At 36.8% G+C, this 19,384-nt stretch overlaps 1 protein-coding gene across 2 annotated transcripts in view; it reads right to left on the bottom strand.

The window, feature by feature from the left end:
- Window positions 1–7,502: 7,502 nt before the first annotated feature.
- Window positions 7,503–19,384, bottom strand: part of PARP8 (poly(ADP-ribose) polymerase family member 8) — a 192,743-nt gene continuing 180,861 nt past the window's right edge. For both annotated transcript variants that reach the window (XM_065905180.1, XM_065905179.1), the window contains exon 27: window positions 7,503–12,098. In XM_065905180.1, the coding sequence (XP_065761252.1) occupies window positions 11,996–12,098 (103 nt within the window). In that variant the 3' untranslated portion in view covers window positions 7,503–11,995. The remainder of the gene's footprint in view (window positions 12,099–19,384) is intronic.

Genomic DNA, 19,384 nt, shown 5'->3' with positions numbered 1-19,384 from the left:
TTCAAGTTAATGGCTATGAAATTGTACACAAGAAAGAGATTGCATCTGAAGAGATAGGATCTCCTCTGAGAATTTTAAGAAAGGAGAATTAAGACCAGTTGATCTGACAGTAGGAATGGGTAGAATGATTTGGAACAAAGAGAAACAGTGTAATCAAAGATGTAAATTTTGTGGTATATAAATAAAGATGGGAACTGTTTGGTTTCTTCATAGAGGGCTGATGCTGTGTGAGGATGTGTGGCCTGCAAAATATTGAGAAACCACAGGATCGTTGAGCAGGGAAGTACCCTGACAAAGATGTCTTCAAGGCCCAGTGAGAAGTTTCCTTCCACGTAACCACATCATGCAGCATCCCAGATTGTAACTACCTCTATATGCGCTCTCTTAAAGACTTCGGATTGTAGACAGAAACCACTTCTCGAAGATGAAAGATGAGCATCTAGAAACCTGTCCCAGAGTCTGGTACATACCATGGACTTAAAAAAAAAAAAGTATTTTGAAGAGATAAATGAAAGCATTAGGGTTGACAAGTACTGTAGCAGTTCAGAGGAGTATTTTGGAAGGAAATTTGACAGTTTTTGAAGACTGATTTAATGTAATGGGGAAGAAAGATGGTTTTCAACTGAGTGAGTTTGAAACTGAAGGTAGTCTTGAACAGAAGCAAGGTGGTCAGTGAGCCCTCAGAGCTGCTATTCTGATGGGAAATATGCTGGTGCCTGCTTCCAAACCCTCATCCATAGAATTATCCAAGCTGAAATAGCATTCCCAATCCCTGTGAACAGATGTCAATCAGATAACATCATGAAACAAAAACAGTATGTTTAAGAAAATTCATGTTTGATTACACATACTTTTTAGAACTTTTGTATACTAAAAAGTGAATCATGCACTTGTGTGATGCTTTTTGAATGTCTCTATGCAGTTTAATATATTGCCTTATGTTTAATGCATGAACAATCCTTTTCACTTTCAATAAATTAAGGAAACTCCCATAAAAAGGATGGAAAGAAAATGGTGGATCCCTTATTCATTAAATTGTTATATTATATATGACAATAATTATTACACTATTTATGGTAGTAAATGATGACTCTGCCCTGTTACTTCCCTCAAAACATTCTGGTTGGGTAGCAGAAGTGAATAAGGTATGAAAGAAATGGAGAGACTGTGGTCACCTTCAGTCAAAACGGGTTGAACTCACTCCTTTTCACTTTTTTTCAATAATATTAACGAAAATTTAAATAGTATTTAATTACAAGGTTTTAAAAAAATTAAACACTGAAAGCTTAAAAGGTAAAGTTTATGAAATTAAGCACATTAGCAAAACATTAGCAAAGAAAGATTATTGATGATAGTAGGTAGAGTATCATGTTTAGGAATGCAATTTTTATACAAAAACACCCAGAAACAGTGGTCACTATAAGTCAGTTCTCCAAAACTACAAAGTACTGCAGATCTTTGGAGTAGGGAGACATAAGGCTGGGTGATCCAGAAAGTATTCATGTATTTCAGGGTATACAAGCTTAGCCTTGAATTATGGGTAGATTTTCAATAGGCAGAAATGCAAGGAAAAAGATTCCAAATAATAAAACAGAAAACTATACTGTTCTACGGCTGCTGCACATTAGAACTAGAATATTGACTATGCTGTAAGCCTACAACTATTAAGAATATGTAGCCCAGAAGTTAACCAGGAAACATAAAAGAATAGAAATGTTCCCAATTACACAGCTGCAAAAATTAAGTTAGATGTCACAGAGCAATAAGAATGTGTAATAAAATTCAAGTTTGTTGCAATTTATACCATGTAGGAAAAATGCAATTCTTCTGAAAAGAACGTTACTTTCTCACTGACTTATAATTATAGATGTACTTAATTCTATCAATAATTTATTTTTATTGGTAACGAATATTAGTACTTTAGCCTAAAGCATCTCTATTCCTTGTATGCCAAGTAGTTAATGACCTGTAAATGAACTCTTAAAAATGCTAAGGAAGCTCATTATTTAAAGTAATTATTTAGCAAAGCAATGATCCTTTGGTTATGCAAATCACTGACATTAAATTATAACTTTGTAGGTATCCAGTTTTATGTTTCATTCTGGCCCTCAAAATGACCTTTCAATCCAAGTATTGCTTGCTCCAAAGTTAAGATGAATAATGGGAAGATGAAAATTCATAACTCAAGAGTGAAAGAGAAAATGTTACCCACATCTCAAAAGTGTTAATCACTCAGTTGTGTCCAAGTCTTTGTGACCCCATGGACTGTAGCTCACTAGGCTCCTCTGTCCATGGAATTCTCCAGGCAGGAATGCTGGAGTGGGTATCCATTCCCTTCTCCAGTGGATCTTCCCAACCCAGGAATCAAACTCAGGTCTTCTGCATTGCAGGCAGATTGTTAACCATCTGAGCCAGCAGGGAAGCCCACATCTAGGGATTCCTCCATTTTCTGGCAGGTGATGGAGCTGGAGCCCAGGGTGATGATGTTAGCTTTGGTTTGTTATAGCCCATCTGCTGGGTATGTATACATTTATGAATATTATGTGCCAATTATAAGACATATTTTTGGCTTTAGTGTCACTTTATTGGAAGCCCACCTTCATCAGATTGTGTGTGTGTGTGTGTGTGTGTGTGTGTGTGTGTGTGTGTGTGTGTGTGTGTGTGTGCGTGCGTGCCAAGTTGCTTCAGCTGTGTCTGACTCTTTGCAACCCTATGGACTGTAGCCCAGCAGGTTCCTCTGTCCATGGCAGGAAAACTGGAGTGGGTTGCCATGCCCTTCTCCAGGGCATCTTCCAGACCTAGGGATTGAACCCAAATCTCATGTCTCCTGTGTTGGCAGGCAGGCTCTTTACTGCTAGTACCACCTGGGAAGCCCCACCTTCATCAGATAGACATTTATAATTTACTTTTTTTGTGTGCTTATTAAGTGACAAACACTTAACCCAGTACTGGAAACAATTTGTGTACGTATTTTTTTGACTTTAACATCACGTTGTTTGAAGGCCATTTTCATCAGACAGACATTTATGATTTACTTTTTTGTGTGCCTACTAAGTGCCAAAGACTTACTAGGTAGTGGAAATAATCTGTGCCTGGTGGCATAGAGGAGGGGTGACCAGGAGAAAGAAGCAAACGAATCAATATACCCTTTCACTGTATGCTGAGTGAGACAACTGAGTGATGGTCAGACACTGAGAATATTTAGAAGAAACATTTGGTCCAGACTGGGAGTACAAGAGGAGGTTTTGAAAGAAGTGAAAACAGATTGAGGGCCAAGGAGTGAAAATTGGAGACAGGGGGTCAGGTTGTCTTAGGCAGGCAGAAAAAGCCTGTGACAGGAGGTGAGTAGCTTTGGGCTATCCTCTAGACTGCAAATCACTCAGGGTGGCCAAGTGTAAGTATCCCAGGGACAGTGGTGAACAATGAGGCTGGACAGGGAAGAGGGAAACAGGTGCCAGTTTTTACTCCTTTAAATGACAAGGGTTTTTAAACTCAGAAATTGCATTTTAGGAAGATCACATTTGCTTTAGCATAATGTAAGGGTGTCAAGGCAGTTGTGATATTAACAGATAAGGTTCTACTGAATAACACAGGCAACTATATTAATGGTACAGAATGCAGTAAGCATGTGTGTCTGTATGCTCAGTCATGTCTGACTCTTTGCAGCCTCATGGACTGTAGCCCACCAGGTTCCTCTGTCCATAGAATTATCCAGGCAAGAACACTGGCATGGGTAGCCATTCCCTTCTCCAGAGGATCTTCTCTACCCGGAGATCAAACCCGAATATCCTGTATCTCCTGCATTGGCAGGTGGGTTCTTTACCACTCTGCTACCTGGGAAGCCTACTATACTCAATATCCTGTAATAAACTGTAATGGAAAAAATATGAAAAAGAATATATATATATATATGTGTGTGTGTGTGTGTGTGTGTAATTGGATAACTTTGGTGTATAGCAGAAATTAACACATTATAAATCAACTATACTTCAATAAAATTTAAACATATGTATCTAGTAGTCTATTTAGTAGGGACCAAATGTAGGAGAGTCGGTTGTGAACTGAGTTAACCCTCAGTTAATTCCTGCATCTGGGCATGTGAGACTTGAGGCAGTGTCTCTTTACTAACATACATGTCTAACACTCAAAATATTAAGTCATAGGCTGTGCTCATATTTGCTAGCTCAATGTCTGTTCCAGGGAGAGGGTTTCAGATTCAATCAAGGAGAATCACAGGAAGATATTGACATAACTCACATAAAAGTTAACAAGAGAAGCCACAGAAGAGACCAAGAAAATTGAACGCACTCAAGACAATCACAAAGGGGAATTAAAATGATCTGGCTGTTGATTGGTGGGGACTGATTGACAGGAGGGAATAGTGGACAACTTGCCTCCTGGTTTGAGTAAACAGGTGGATGGTGTTGATTGGTTTTTGGAGAGGGGTACAATAGGAGAGAATGGTGGGGGGTGGGGATAATGGTTAGAGTTTATCTGAGGTATCCTAGGAGCACCGAGGAAGAGGTGTTTGTCTGGCAGTATTTGACCACATGAATTTGAACTCAGGGAAGAGGCAGGAACAAGAGCTGTTTAGAAGTCATCAGACAACACGTGGGAACTGGAGCCATTCGTGGCGGACAGTGTCTCCCAAGCAGAGCGTGAAGAGTAAGAGGCCACCATCCTGAGTGATGAGTCTTCAGTGTTGGCCCTGCTACAATGCATTGAACACACACACACACACACACACACAACTTCACAATTTGATGGACTTGTGTTTAGTCGCTGAATTGTGTACAACTCTTTGCGACCCCATGAACTGTAGCCTACCAGGCTCTTCTGTCTGTGAGGCAAGAATACTGGAGTGGGTTGCCATTTCTTGGGAAATGATAAGTCACATCATAACAGACAAAACTTAACCAAACTCCTGCCACCATTCTCTTACAGATCTCAGTGTTTAGCAAGCCTGCTTTGACAGGAGGAGGTGAAGTGTGTTTGTAAACATGTCCCTTTATGGCCCAGAACATCCCTCCCCTACACTTCCCCTTCACTTGGCTAAATGTGTGTTTTTAGGCTTCTTTGTGTAGAGAACATTCAGAGGCCATTGTCTTCAGGTGGTCCTCTCATTCCTGAATACTAAAAAGACTAGGATAATTTTAATTGATCTCCAATACAAAGTTGAGGGGAAAATTGTCCTCAATTTATATCGTGATCTCTAACATATACATTTAGCTGCTTATTTCTTAATTTATTGCTTTTTCCTAAATCCTCTTCATTTCTTCTACCCATTCTTTTTCTCAGTTCCTTATCTACAAGCTTTTGTACCTGTCAGGATTACTAAAACTGACTTTCAAGGTTTCTTGCTTTCCATCTCCTCTGAAATCCTTCTGAATACAGCTGCCAGCATGCTTCCAAATCTCTGCTTTCATGAAGTCACCCATCCAAGGGCTGACAGTGAATTTTCCATGGCGGTCAAGTGCAGGTTTCTTTCCTTCCAGATTCTCCAGAATAAAACCACACCACCCAGCCTGTGCTATTGTATTGAACAACTCCTTGACAGAACTCTTCAAAGCAACCACACTTAACTCTTTATTAACTCTTCCTGGGAGTCTGCTGTTCTTACACTTGTTATCCATTTTGCCAAGTGACGATCTCAACAGTAATAAACATGATTTATTAGAAGGAGGACAAAGATGAGGTTAAGAAACACTTACCCTAGGTTTGGAGCTTAGGGATCCCTTTGGCAAAGGTGTTTAAGTTCTCATCTACACAAGATGAACATATCTGTTAACACATTCTACAGTTATGTTGATGAGAAAATGAGATAAGTGCTTTCTAAACTATCAAGATCTACATAAAGCAAATCTTATCTAACTAAAAATTACTCTTATCTGAAACTCCAGAATACATGATTTTAAAACTAGGTATATATATTTGATATCTTTGAAAATTTCAGGCTTTTTAGATACAAGTTACAAATGACTACTATTTGAAATAATTTTAAAAAGGGGCCTGGAAGTTGGGAACAGAGATAGAGGCCAACTATTCAGCGAATTCTCAACACTGGCTTTCAAAAAAAGTGGCCTGTATAACTTTTACTTAGTTAACTTGGAATGCAGAACAACACTCTTGCCAGCTATATTCCTATGAGGAGAAATGTCATTCTCTGTCAGAGGGAATGACAGCTTCAGCAGTCAGTAAGACTGAGCCATGAAGTCAAAAAGATAATCATTAAAAATTTGGTTGAGCAATCCAAAACTAAACACTCAAAAGCAGTTAAGTGCTTTTTAATATACATATTATCTACAACAAAGCAAAAGCAGATATACAAGCAAATCATTGTAACTTTGTTGTGGAAAGATTATGAAAAAGTGGTGAATAAGTAAAGGGAAATTAGTAGTATACTACTCATCAACACTAATTTAAGGATTAAGTGTCCTATTAACAAAGGATTAAAGGATAAAAATGCCATTTGGATTGCAGTTTTTATTTCAACAAATATAAAAGTATTCAGGAGCTTGTGTAGCTTCACTCAAATCTTTCATCTGTAAGCCTTCGTTCTGTTTTATACCAGCTTTTCTTCTATCTCTGTTTTAAAGACTTTGTCCTCAGATAGGGGACAGACTATTAATTGTCCTAATGCCCACAGATCTCCCAAGCCATCTCCTCCGTTGTTGCCTGTACTGTTGGTCTTTCCCATTCAGTATCATTGACTTGGGCTATACATGAATTATTTCCAAAAGTATATGTTTTCATTTTTCAAATAGATTGAAAGCTTTATGAGGTCAACACAAAATCTAATACTCTCTATACCTTATACTGACGATCAAGATACATACTAAAACTCTTAACAAATATTTCTAGAGTTACTGAAATCAACCCTAAAAAACAGAAATCTGTTATCTGTGGTTTCACAGCTATAAAGGTAACATAAGTAAAATATTTATTATGAAAATATAAACTTAGCTCTTCACAAATATTTACTACTAAAGTGTTTAGAGAACAGTATTTATTAATGGACTAATATCTTATTCAGTTAATGAAATGCATTTTATAAAAAGCGGTGCTTTAACAATCAACTTCCAATTACTAATCAAGTCAGAATGCTTAGAGAAGTTGGGACAGTTCATTTGAGATGCTCCAGTTGATACCATGCCAGTGGGTTTATAAATAGAGCATATATATATATATATACGTATATATATATATATAAAATGTACAAAAATATTTTGTTTGAATTCTGTATTTCTTGATGGAACTTGAAATTAAAATGGTATTCACATGACCAAATAAATCTACCGCAACTATTAATAGTTGGGGAATATTGGCAAGAAGAGTGTTCTTTTATGCGCTCTTATTTTTAAAGTATTTTTAAGTAAAAAGGGCAGCATCATTTTTAGAGTTTGTTGAGAACTTCAAATATCTAGTCCCCAGAAGCAAGATTCATCATGAGGAATATCTAAGGCCTAACCGAGTTTTCAAAATAGTGCCCACATATACCATACTTGTTGAACAAATTCAGATTTATTGAAAGTAAACATTTACATTGGCTACAATGTTAGAACTATTACAAAGCTGGATAAAAGAGGCTTAAGTAGCAATAGAAAGCAAGTGCAGTAAAAAGTGAATAGAGAAAATATTTGGCCTTAGTGATCTTTTGGCAGTATTTACATTATGTACATATTGTTAAATATTTATAGTAACTCTAAGGCACCAAAGGCTAAATAGCAGGTTGCAATACTATTTTGTGCACAAAAGTCAATAAATTTATTGTAAAGAAGGCTGTAGAGTTAAAGAAACATAGGCATGTCTTAATGTTTACATAAAGGAGTGGCTGTATTTTTTAAAATCTCAAATGATACATTAAATATTGGGCAATTGAAGAAATTATTTTCAGGACATTAAATTATGTTGACTATGTAAATAAGCACTATTTTTTTTACTGACTTGCTGGTAAATGTGTAATGTAATCTATTCTTCAACACAGCTTTTTCACACTCATGGATATGTTTTGTCTAAAAACTATTTGAAATTCCTTTGAACTACAAAAACTTATCCTAATATATCAGAGTGTATACAAAATTCCCAAGAAAAATTTACTGGGTAATAATATACATCAAATTTATAATCTGACAAAAATTTAGCAGGCATTCAATGCTAGAATACTTGAATATTCAGTCTGCCATTCTGGTATAGCAGTTGGGTATTTTAATCCTTTAACTGTTAAGAGTGGGCAATTTTTTTGCAGCTTCAGGTGAATGGACATAAAATTGACCATGTAGAAAACCAGTCTTAAAGGGAACTAATTATCTTCAAATTTTGCAGATTGAAACCCCTTCAGATAACTCTTTGGGTGATAACTATGTTATTCATCACTGGTGACTGAAATATCCATATTACCCTACTGTCAAGAGGTAATTGACAACAAAGATCCAGCATGGTCTTGACTGTTTAATTATTTGATCACTTCTATTTGTAAAATTCTATTTGATCCTCATACTGGAAACCCAATTTATTTTAACAGACATTCTATCATTTGTCTTGAGGTAGTATTATAATGAAGAATTCAGCAGGACAATAGAATATCATAATATTTTTTAAATGTGCTTCAAGTGCCACCATGAAATCCATATATTTAGATGGCAGACAGTCCAAGGTTGAATGTCCCTTCATGACATACTAAATCACTATCTGATGAAGTCATCCAACTTTAACAAGGATGATGAAGTCTTCCTTAGAATTTTCTAAAACCCCATGCCCTAAGGCAAATTAAGGTATTACAGTATAAAGGCAGTACAGTATAAAGTACTGCTAAAATTCTTTCAGTGATAATAAAGATTCATAGACTTATATATTAAAAGTTTCCTTTCTTTTAGCTAAGGGGAGAATAATTGAGAGATTTCTTTTCTAAACTCTTAAATTTTTCAATGAGAAATATTATAGCATTAAAATAGCTTGCCTAAGTTTCTTGTATCACATAGTATTTGAGAATGAATTTAAGGAGGTGACACTCTTACATTTAAATTTTAAATTGAAAAACCACCTTCAAATCCAATATTTGACTGAAATTTGTTGAGCAACAAAATAAAAATAATTGTAACAGAATACAATTTAAGGCATCAAAATACCTCACCATAATGTATTTTATAGCACTAGGCTATAAGTATATTATTACTGTTTTTCTCTTCTCGAATGTTTGATCACTTTCCTCTCTTTTCTTAAATACAGTGGACAATGACAGAGGACAAATTATTCATAGTGAAATGTTTACAAAATCAGTAATGCAGGAAAAAAGTAGAACTGATAAATTAAGGCTCTTCTTCTCCTACTTTAAGAATGAAAATAAATGATTGCTTTTGCTCAATGAGTTAATATTAAGCAGTAATGGCTATATCAATAATGTAACTATTACAAAGCATCAGTGAACAGACTTCAAATGATTATAGAAGAACAACACAATATCACATGTTTGGAATCATCAAATAAGTCAAAAGATAATATCTTAAAAGAAGTGACTGAATCAAGGCATGATAATAATGTTGAAACTTCTAAATTTAAAGGACCTGCTTCGATTTTGAAAGCACGATATTCATCTACTAATGGGTATTGAAATTGGATTCTGTAGAAATAAAGATAAGCATTAGTATACTATAGTATTCCCAACATCAAAAGTCCAACTGAAAGACTGGATTTTAGAATACTGGCTTAAAAAGGCTCTGGCAATTTTTCAAAAAAAAAAAAAAAACTAAAATCTGTCAGTCTGCCTTGCAAAAGCATTCAATTGATTATCATTAGAAGACATTATCACAAAAGATGTCTATTATCTGTAATAATTTAGTGGGCATTAAAGCTATCAATTACTTCCCTTGCTCTGTTAGCTGAATCTACTTTCATGCTTAAGTTGGTAGCAGAAGTTTGTATTATGAAGTTTTATCTTCTTTAAATAGTCTCCCTTGAGTCCTCCAAGCTCCCTTTCCAGTTCAGCTTCTAACACTATACTCCTTACTGATCGCTCAACTGTTAAATAAACCCTTACTGGATTGGTGGTTTTTAAATTATGCTTGGAGGTACGACAGAGAGTTTTTGGAGGTGCCTCAGTGGTCCTCGTGGCCAAACATAGGCGGTTTCAGGATTTCAATTTCCAAATCCTGCTATTACAGCCTTATATTTATGTCATATATATGAATGTCCCACAAAATTATTTTGAAAAAGTAATTTTGTTACTTCTGTTACTTTTTAAAACACCATAAAGGGACTTGGGAGACTATGGGAGTCATGGCACAAAGAAGCAAGTAGTCCTCTTGTCCCATGTAAAGTCGTCAAATATCCGATCACAGAAGACTGAATAAGATACTGTATCTTTGCCCTGCCATACCAATATTATCCTTCAGTCTGGCCTTGAGTTCAGAGGCACAAGTCAAAATAGATCAATATTTTAAGTGGATCCTATCACAATGATGAATATCCCAACCACTTCAAGTCTATTTTTGCAGAAATAAGTGGCATATCAATTATTTACAATATAAGAAAACAAATGATTAAGAAATGCTTCCTAGATGGCAACCCTTAACAATGTGGATGACCTTTGTTCTCACCTTTTATACCAAAGGAAATAAGCACAGAATTTATAATATTACACTAACAAATTAGTGTACATTTAAAATTTTTTTCTTTTTAAATAGTCAGATATGAGCCTTGATTCAGGATTTGAATAGAGTGGCAGACTTGCTAATTAAACTGCTCTCATGAATGGCCTTATTCCAGAAACATCATGCAGGAAAATACACAGTCAATTAAAACTTGTAATGAATAAGAACTTAGAATCTAAAGAAACAGAAATGATTTTGATGAGCACATGACTCAAAAAGAGAATGCTGAGAGCTGGTGTTATTGTTCTCTGTAAACGTATTCATATTCTTTTAATATAAAAGAAATTTCAAAGTTTGTCTTCTTTCTCAATATGAAAAACAAACTAAGCACAGGTCTTAAATGAAAAAATACAAAAAGGCTGGTGTGGTATAAATAAATGTAAAAAATATTCCATTGTAGGAAATAAAAATATATATATACTGTTTGTTTAAATTCAAGGTCTTTCTTTTAAACATATGATCATTCGAATAGATTTAGTCCACCAGGGGTGTCTACATACCCCAGATTACAACATTATAACATTATAAGGAGTTTAACTGAAGGGAAAATTCTTTAAACAAATAGAAAATTTGTTTGCAAATATTTTCAGTGAATGAATGGTGATGAATTTGGCTCATATCTTGCTTTATGTCCAGAGAGAACATCATTTTCTTACTGAATATTATTTTCTTTCCATCGAATGAGAACAGAACTATGGAGCTATGCCATCTTTGTTGTTAAAATACATATATGTGTACATATACACATATATGCACAATCAGACATTTGATGCATGAATCTATAGATATGTATATTACATACTTTTAGGCAAAGCGCTGCATCTAAAGACCTAATTGCTTTTATATAAGGAAAAATAACAGATTAGGAAACATCCCTCCCCAAAACATTCGAACTTTCATACTGCTAATTATATAGCACATCAGAATGTGCAAACATTATACTTATTGCAAAGTCTCTTATAGATTTAAACGCCATTATAAAATGCTTTCAATTCTCTTTTGGTACCCTAAGATGTCGGTATATAATATTAAATTTCCAATTAGAGAGTTTAATATAAAAATATCAGCACAAAACTGTTTTTTCAATCTGTTTATTGTGTGAGGAACCCAAACTTCAGTTTAAGTGCTGTTGTAATTTTATTACTAGATTCCATAACCCTACAATTGGTAAATTATATACCATTTTAGGTATTTAATGATATACTTAGAAATACTAAGAAAAAAATCAGTATTCAAAGGGTTAATTTTGTTTATAATAACAATAAATTATTTTATCATCTTCTTCAGTTCAAAATCCAGCTTTGAACCCGAGGAAGGCTTTCAAATCATGTTAATTAAATGGTGGTCCTTTAACCAGTAGCAGTTTGATTACCAATTACTCGTAGGATCTCTTTGTGAATGCCTCCTTCTTGGGTGTTAATATTTGCGTCTCCCACTTGGCCATCTTCATAGCTAAAACACAAAAACAAGAACATTCAAAAAGATGAAACATTCAAAAACATTTTCAGGGCATTTAAGACAGCTTAGAAATGCTATCTGATACCTAAAGTACAGTCCAAAGGAATCAAGAGAAAGACAATTCTCAGTTATATTTAATAACATGATCACATTACTAAATGCAGACAAGGTCACATGACTAAACACAGGATTATTTCTCATCATGCTCTGATTTGCCCCTTCATTTAAAATTTTAACCCCCCATAAAGCAGGGAGCACCCCAGTGTCTTTGGCCCTGCAAACATTTCCCACAGCAGTTGTTATATGAAGCCTGCTGAGAAAGAACATACTGACTTCAGTTTTATGTTCCTTGGTTTCTTGACTTCTTTGCTCCACTCCTGTCAATTATTTCTTTATTTTCTGATCAGTAACACAGAAAAATCACCTCACCTTCCACCATTGCTCCTGCAGGATTCTTGCCTTTTAATTACTATTCTGTTGTAATCGGTGCTGTATTTTATTTTTCTTATCACTGGTTACTGTATTTAGTCCAACTAAAACCCTATTCTTATTTATGCTGGTACTACACATAAGAAAGCAAGCCTGCTAAGTTTAGCTAAGAAACAGAAGTGAAAATACAACATTAAAAGACAGCGATTACTAAGTCCTTTAGAAAGAAATAATTACATTTTAGATGATAATTCATTTCCTCAAATAAACTTACTTGGGCAATAAGAATTTCCCAAGAATGAATTTTTAAACTTCCATGATAATATTCAGAGTAGAATAAGTAATGAATTAATTTTATTTCATAAAAATGACTTCAAGACAGAAGCTTTAGAGAAGCGGTAATTACTTCAAAATAGATAACCAGGGGTGTAAGCACAGTGTCTCAGATATTAATGTGTGCCATTGTCTTTTTCTCACCATACTTAAAATTCTCCTGAAATGGTACAATACAGAAAAGCAAAATAAATAACATATTACAATGAGAAGTTAGGTCTTTATATAACCAACTGCTAAAAAACCTAGTGATAACTGCATTTGTATCAAGCTTAAACTCCTAAGGGGTCTTCCTTGGTAGCTTAGATGGTAAAGAATCTGCCTTTAATGCAGGAGACCCAGGTTTGACCTCTGGGTTCGGAAGATCCCCTGTAGGAAATGTCTATGCACTCCAGTATTCTTGCCTGGAGAATCCTGTGGACAGAGGAGCCTGGTGGGCTACAGTCCATGGGGTTGCGAAGAGTCAGACACAACTGAGTGATTAACACTTTCTTTTTTAAACTCCTAAGAAATGGCCCCAAGTTGCCTATTTGGTTAACTCTTACTGTGCAAACACATACATACACATATGTGTACATAAGGCATTCAGTGGTGAAACATTATTGTGAAAAAAGAATAGGATATGTGGTACAAAGCCCAGTTGTAAATATTTTCTCATGAGATCGAACAATTTTCAGTCATGTCCGACTCTTTATGACACTATGGATCATAGCCCACTGGGCTCCCCGTCCAAGAGATTCTCCAGGCAAGAATACTGGAGTGGGTTGCCATGCCTTCCTCCAGGGGATTTTCCTGACCCAGTGCTTCAACCTGCAACTCTATGTCTCCTGCATTGGCAGGTGGGTTCTTTACCAGTAGTGTAACCTGAGAAGCCCCTGTTACAAACTAGAGAATGTGTAAAGCAAAACACTTTAGAATTATCCAGATCCAATCAGGTGTTTTGTAGCAAAATGTGTAGAAATATATTTTATTGGACAAGTCAAATATGTTAGCCTTGCTTTTGTATAAATTCTGGCTACTCACTGGATCAAAAGTAGGTTGAGCCATCCATAATTCTGAGCAAGGCTGGGGAAGCAACCTGGCTTGCAGGCTTGGCCCAAAGGAGATAATGATGTTTTTCCAAACCAACTGAGCTAGCTCCTCTAGGATATGGATTATGGAAAACTTTTAAAAGAGATTGACAAAAAGAGTATAGAGCAGACACAAAGAAAACCATAGTGCTTTGAGAGAAGTGGGAAGAATGGCAGGTCCTAGAATTGTTTTGTTCTTGATGACTTTCCAATTTCAGGCACCAGTCCACTGTGTAACTCCAGCCTAAATTTCCTCAGAGGAGATTATGTCTGTCCTATCTCTATGGCACTTTGGGTATAGTCAACAAACCTGCTGTGTCCTCTGTGCTTTGGACACAATGTTGAGTAAAATACTCTCATCTTAATAGATATCTCAGCCTACATCTCTCTTCTTTTCAATTTAAAGTGGATCTTGATGAAAATTTGTCTGTAATACATCATAATTTCCATTTTCTCCTTAACCCACTGCAATTATTCTTCAGGTCCTACTACTATCCTGAAAAATGCTGACAACGGTTGCCCACAGCAACCAGAAAACTATATCCACTATGTCTGCAGCATGGGATACAGTCGATGGCTCTTTTCATGAAGCTGTATCATCTCTTCCCTCCTTAGTTGGCCCTTTGAATATTATTTCTCAGTTTCCTTCACTGCATTTTTTTCCCCCTAACCTCCCATTTCAATGCTGGTTTTATTCACAATTCACTCCTCAGTGTTCTTTCTTTTCATGATATGCAAATTCACTTTAGTCTCCCCCACTGTTGTTACTATCAGCCACTTGCTGATTCCTAAACTTGTATCTCCAATCCTTACATCTTGCCCTGACTATACACGTCCTACAGAAATCACAGAGGTGGTGTATTTAAAACTGAATTTAATTTCTTAATTCAAAACTGACTGCTCTTTTTTATTCTGTCAATCTTTAAACTTGAAGGTACTATCATCTATCAGGAATAGTGGGAAAACCAGTTATTCTTGGTTATTTATGGTTATTCCATGTGCCCAAACCCAGTAGGTCATCCAGCTATCTCACTTCCAGTTTCCTACTTATTCTCACTTGCAACTTCTCTCAATCTGATGCCATCAACTTCGTTTGGGCCTTCATTGGTAAACAAATCTAGTGGTAAAGAATTCGATTGCCAATGCAGGAGATGCAAGAGACTTGTGTTTGATCCCTGGGTTGGGAAGATCCCCCGGGGTAGGAAATGGCAACCCACTCCAGTATTCTGGGCCTGGTGAGTTCCATGGACAGAGGAGCCTGGCGGGCTACAGTCCATGGGGCCAAGGAGTAGGACATGACTAAGTGCACACACACACACATTATTCATCTAAATGATCAAGTTGCAGGTTGTATATAGTTAGCAGGCTCTGAAATTAACTTAGGTTGTGCAGGCTAGCATTTTTCAATGAAATTAGAATAGAGACGGGCAGTAAGTACCAATCAAAGTCTATCCCTGGTCACAATGTCAAGTACATTTCTTTTTGTAGTAAGCAACGCTGATCTAGACTATTGTACTAAACATTATAACTAGTCTTTCTAGCTCTACACTTATCCCCACCACCCCTCCTGCAAGACTATTCTCTGCCCTGCTAGAGTGATGCAAATGGCTTCGCTTCACTTGTAAGACAAAAATCCAGCGTCACTGGCATTCACACTAGGGTCCTTCATAATCCAAACATACACTTCCTCTCCAGTCATGCCCCATCACTCTCCCCTCACTCTATTTTCCATTTGGGTTTTCTATACCCAAATACACATTCACTGACACTCAAAAAGCCTTTGACGTTTTGGAGAGGAGGTGAGACTCACATTCTTTAAATAAACTATAATAATTTAGAGAAAGAGCATAGGGGAGAAAAGAACAGAGAGCAAGAATGAGAGACTGAGCTGAAAGTATCAAGAAAAATGCTTATTTTTCCATTGTCTGTGAAGCCCTCAAGGAAGTACAACAGTTGAGGGCTGAAGGATAAAACTGATCAAAGGCATTTGGGTGTGAAACTATGAAGCATATATAACAATAAAGGAAAAGCCAACTACCATTTGAATTAGTCAACCAGCAGGGTTAGATACATGTATTACTAGTGGCATTAGAGCATTTACTGTAATAGAGCATACAGACTACTCTGCAGTTATTAGTACTGTAGACAAACACTAAGTTGTTAACATAGCACTGACGTTTACTTACGTCTAGAAAGCAACAGAATTTTAAAGAGAAATAGAGCAAGAATGATATTAACAGGGAAGTGATACACTTGCGTGGGGGTTTCTGAAGAAGGAAATATGAAATTATCTGCAAGAAGACAAAAATTGCTTATGCTATTAGTATAAAAAGTGTGAAAGTGTTGGTCGCTCCAGTGTGGGCAACTCTTGGCGACCCCGTGGACTGTAGCCCGCCAGGCTCCTCTGTCCATGGGATTCTCCAGGCAAGAACACTGGAGTGGGTTGCCATTCCCTTCTCCAGGGGATCTTCCTGACCCAGAGATCAAATCTGGGTCTCTCGCTGCATTGGCAGGATTCTTTACCACTAGCGCCACCTGGGAAGCCCATAGTAGCTTTGGGACAGTTTTAAGATTGGTACACATACATGTGTTTCCTGATTTCCTAAATATGGAACCCAAAAATAGTAGTACTGCTTTTCATTAGCTGCAGAGAGGAGAAATTCACTGTGAACTGAATGACATTCAGCACGTCTCCAAAGTTCCCGTGAGAAATCTGACGCTCTAGGTGCACTGTCTACTTCACAGCCCATGTAGAAATCTCTTGATTAAGTTAGAACATTCAGTCTTTTGTCATTGCTTTCATTCCATATGTATTAAGTGTTTCTGCACAAGACATGAGATTCCCAAACACAGACAGAATTTGCATTTTACTAGGGGAGATAATAGAGTTATACGATTAACTTGAGGACAAGGCAGCCTGGGTGAACAAAGAAAGGGCAAGCAGAGCTCACAGTAAAGACAGATATCCTGTCTGCCTGGGACGCCGGAAAAGGCCCCATGGAAAAGACCATGTAGTTAAGCCTGGAAAGACTGACTAAAGGCTGAACTGGTGAGAAGGCCAAGCACTGGTACTGACTGAGCAAAGGCACAGTAAATGGGAAAAACAATTCCAAGTGTTTTCAAGGAACGGCTTGGAAAATAATTTTATTCAATGAGTGGTTTATATGGATAGTTGAAGTCAAGTCAGATGGGTACCATGTTGCAGAATGCCATTGTTTTTAAAAAATAACTCTTAGCCTTCATGAGCAAGGAATAATCAAACTCTCCTCTTGGAAAAATAATGTGGTATAAATAGTATGAAATTATTAACCGTTGTTACCTCTAAGGGAGGAATATGATGGGTGACTGTCTCTCTTTCAACTTGCTTTTGATTTCACTTTCTGTACACTGAATAGGTACCACTAGTGTAATAATGGCAATGTTTTTTAACATCTGGCAGTATAAAAAACAGGTTAGGAGCAATGAAGAAAGCAGAAGCATGGAAAATAACTAGCAATCTTCTGGTGTACTGCAAGGAGTTGACGATACACATGGAAACAAATGTGTTTACAGAAGAAAATTGTGAAAAGATGTACTTGGGAACTGATGACTAGCAAGCAAGGAAAAACAACTGAAAGCTACAGCTCAGGTTCCAAGTCTCCTTGATGTACAAAGTGATTGCAGAGATGGAGGAAGCTGTGAAAGCAGCTACGGGATTTAGCAATAATAGGCTCCACTTTGTACATAATGATTTTAAGGTATTAGTCGACTTTGGAGGGGAGGGAAATATTCAGCAAGCAATTATAAAATTGGCGTTTCATTCATTCCTACTTATCTGCCAAGCACTATGCTAGTGAGCTATGTAGTCCCCAATCTCAAGAGGCATACAGGGGAGTAATGGAGGAGACAATACATAAAAAAGAACAATCCGATCATAGAAACACATCCGGGGTATTATACAGTAACATCAAGGAGCAGCACAAAGGCATGAAGAGAAGTTTCTGGGAGGAGAGAAGATATACACTAAGATTTAAAAGAGGAGTGGGAATTAGACAGGCAATATTGAAGAGATAGACAATAGGGAAAAGAATGAAAGACAGGGCCCAAGCGTAATGAAGAAAGGAAAGAAGAGCATGGAGTGCGGAAATCCCAGCACACAGGTCAGGTTGCACAGCGTAACATCCCAGGTGTGAAACAGCGGCCAGTGGAAAATGATGGGCCAGGCAGCCGGGTATCTCTCCCTCCTTCAACACAGTGGTGTTGAAAAAAAGAACAAAGCATCAAGGAGTCAGGTGGTTCCCTTTGTAAAGGAGACTGGACTTCATCTTAGAAGCAGCAAGCAGCTATCAAAGACTTTTAAGTAGGGGAGTGATGTGGCAGTTTCAATCTTGGAAAGAGATCTGGGTTAGAGACAGAGAAATTGGATTTATTACAGACTGGGGATGAAGCAAAGCTTTCAGATCGTATCAGTTTGATGTCACACAGCTTATGTCACTGAGCCATGACTGAATGTCCTGTCGTCTAACTTCATAAATAAGCTGTCTCCTTGCTATGTTCCCATTCAAACACTGTGTATTTTTTTTTGCAAAATCATGGTGCAATGTATCTCTTATTTCTCAAAATAGCCATTCTACAGTTCTTATTTCATAAGCTTCTCTTATAGCTATCTTTTAAAGATATATTTCAAACTCTGACCTAAAATAAAACCTATACATATTTCAAAACATTTTCCTCTTTGTGCATCCCCCCTCCCTTTTCGTTCATTAAAAATTTACTGAAAAGCAGCTGTGTATCATATACCATGCAAGCTGATTCAGGGCATGCAGGGCAGTTAAAAACAACAACAACAATAGGAGTTCTGCCCTTTAAGGGTTAACACATGGCCTCATGAGTCAGACACAATGAATAAACTGAATTTAAATGGAAACTCTGCACTGAGCTGTAGGAATACCAGGAAGAGAGGTTAATTTTTATTAGGAGCTTCATGAAAGAGGTGGTATTTGAGCTAGACCTTAAAAAGTAGATTTAGATAGGAATTTCTGAAATTTGGCACAGATAGTGGCTTCACCCCAGAACCTGAAAATACCCCACATCTCTTTTCTGCAGATGGTCTATTTTATTTGGCCCCTACTGCTCTTAAATTTCTGCACATCTTGAAATGTTTTGAAAATATATACCTTGTATCTATATGACAAAGAAAATATAGTAACAGTTCATTTATAAATCTTCCTGCTCTAAATCAAAGAACCATGGAACCATTAAACATGTAGGTTGTAACATCAGATAGAAAGATAACAAAACCCTGGCAGTTCTTAAAGTGTCCTTGGTCCCCTGTAGCTGAGGGAGAAGATACACTCCCATCTCTACAAGTTTTCACTATGGCAGTGATGGGGGTAGTGTAGCATGGGGTGTCCATGGCTCTAGATGCACCCAGTCAATTACCTTCTCTTGGATTTTATTATTTATTCC

The sequence above is a fragment of the Muntiacus reevesi genome, chromosome 14, assembly GCF_963930625.1.
Source record: "Muntiacus reevesi chromosome 14, mMunRee1.1, whole genome shotgun sequence".
NCBI classification, from domain to species: domain Eukaryota; kingdom Metazoa; phylum Chordata; class Mammalia; order Artiodactyla; family Cervidae; genus Muntiacus; species Muntiacus reevesi.
This window is presented reverse-complemented; position numbering and strand designations above follow the sequence as displayed.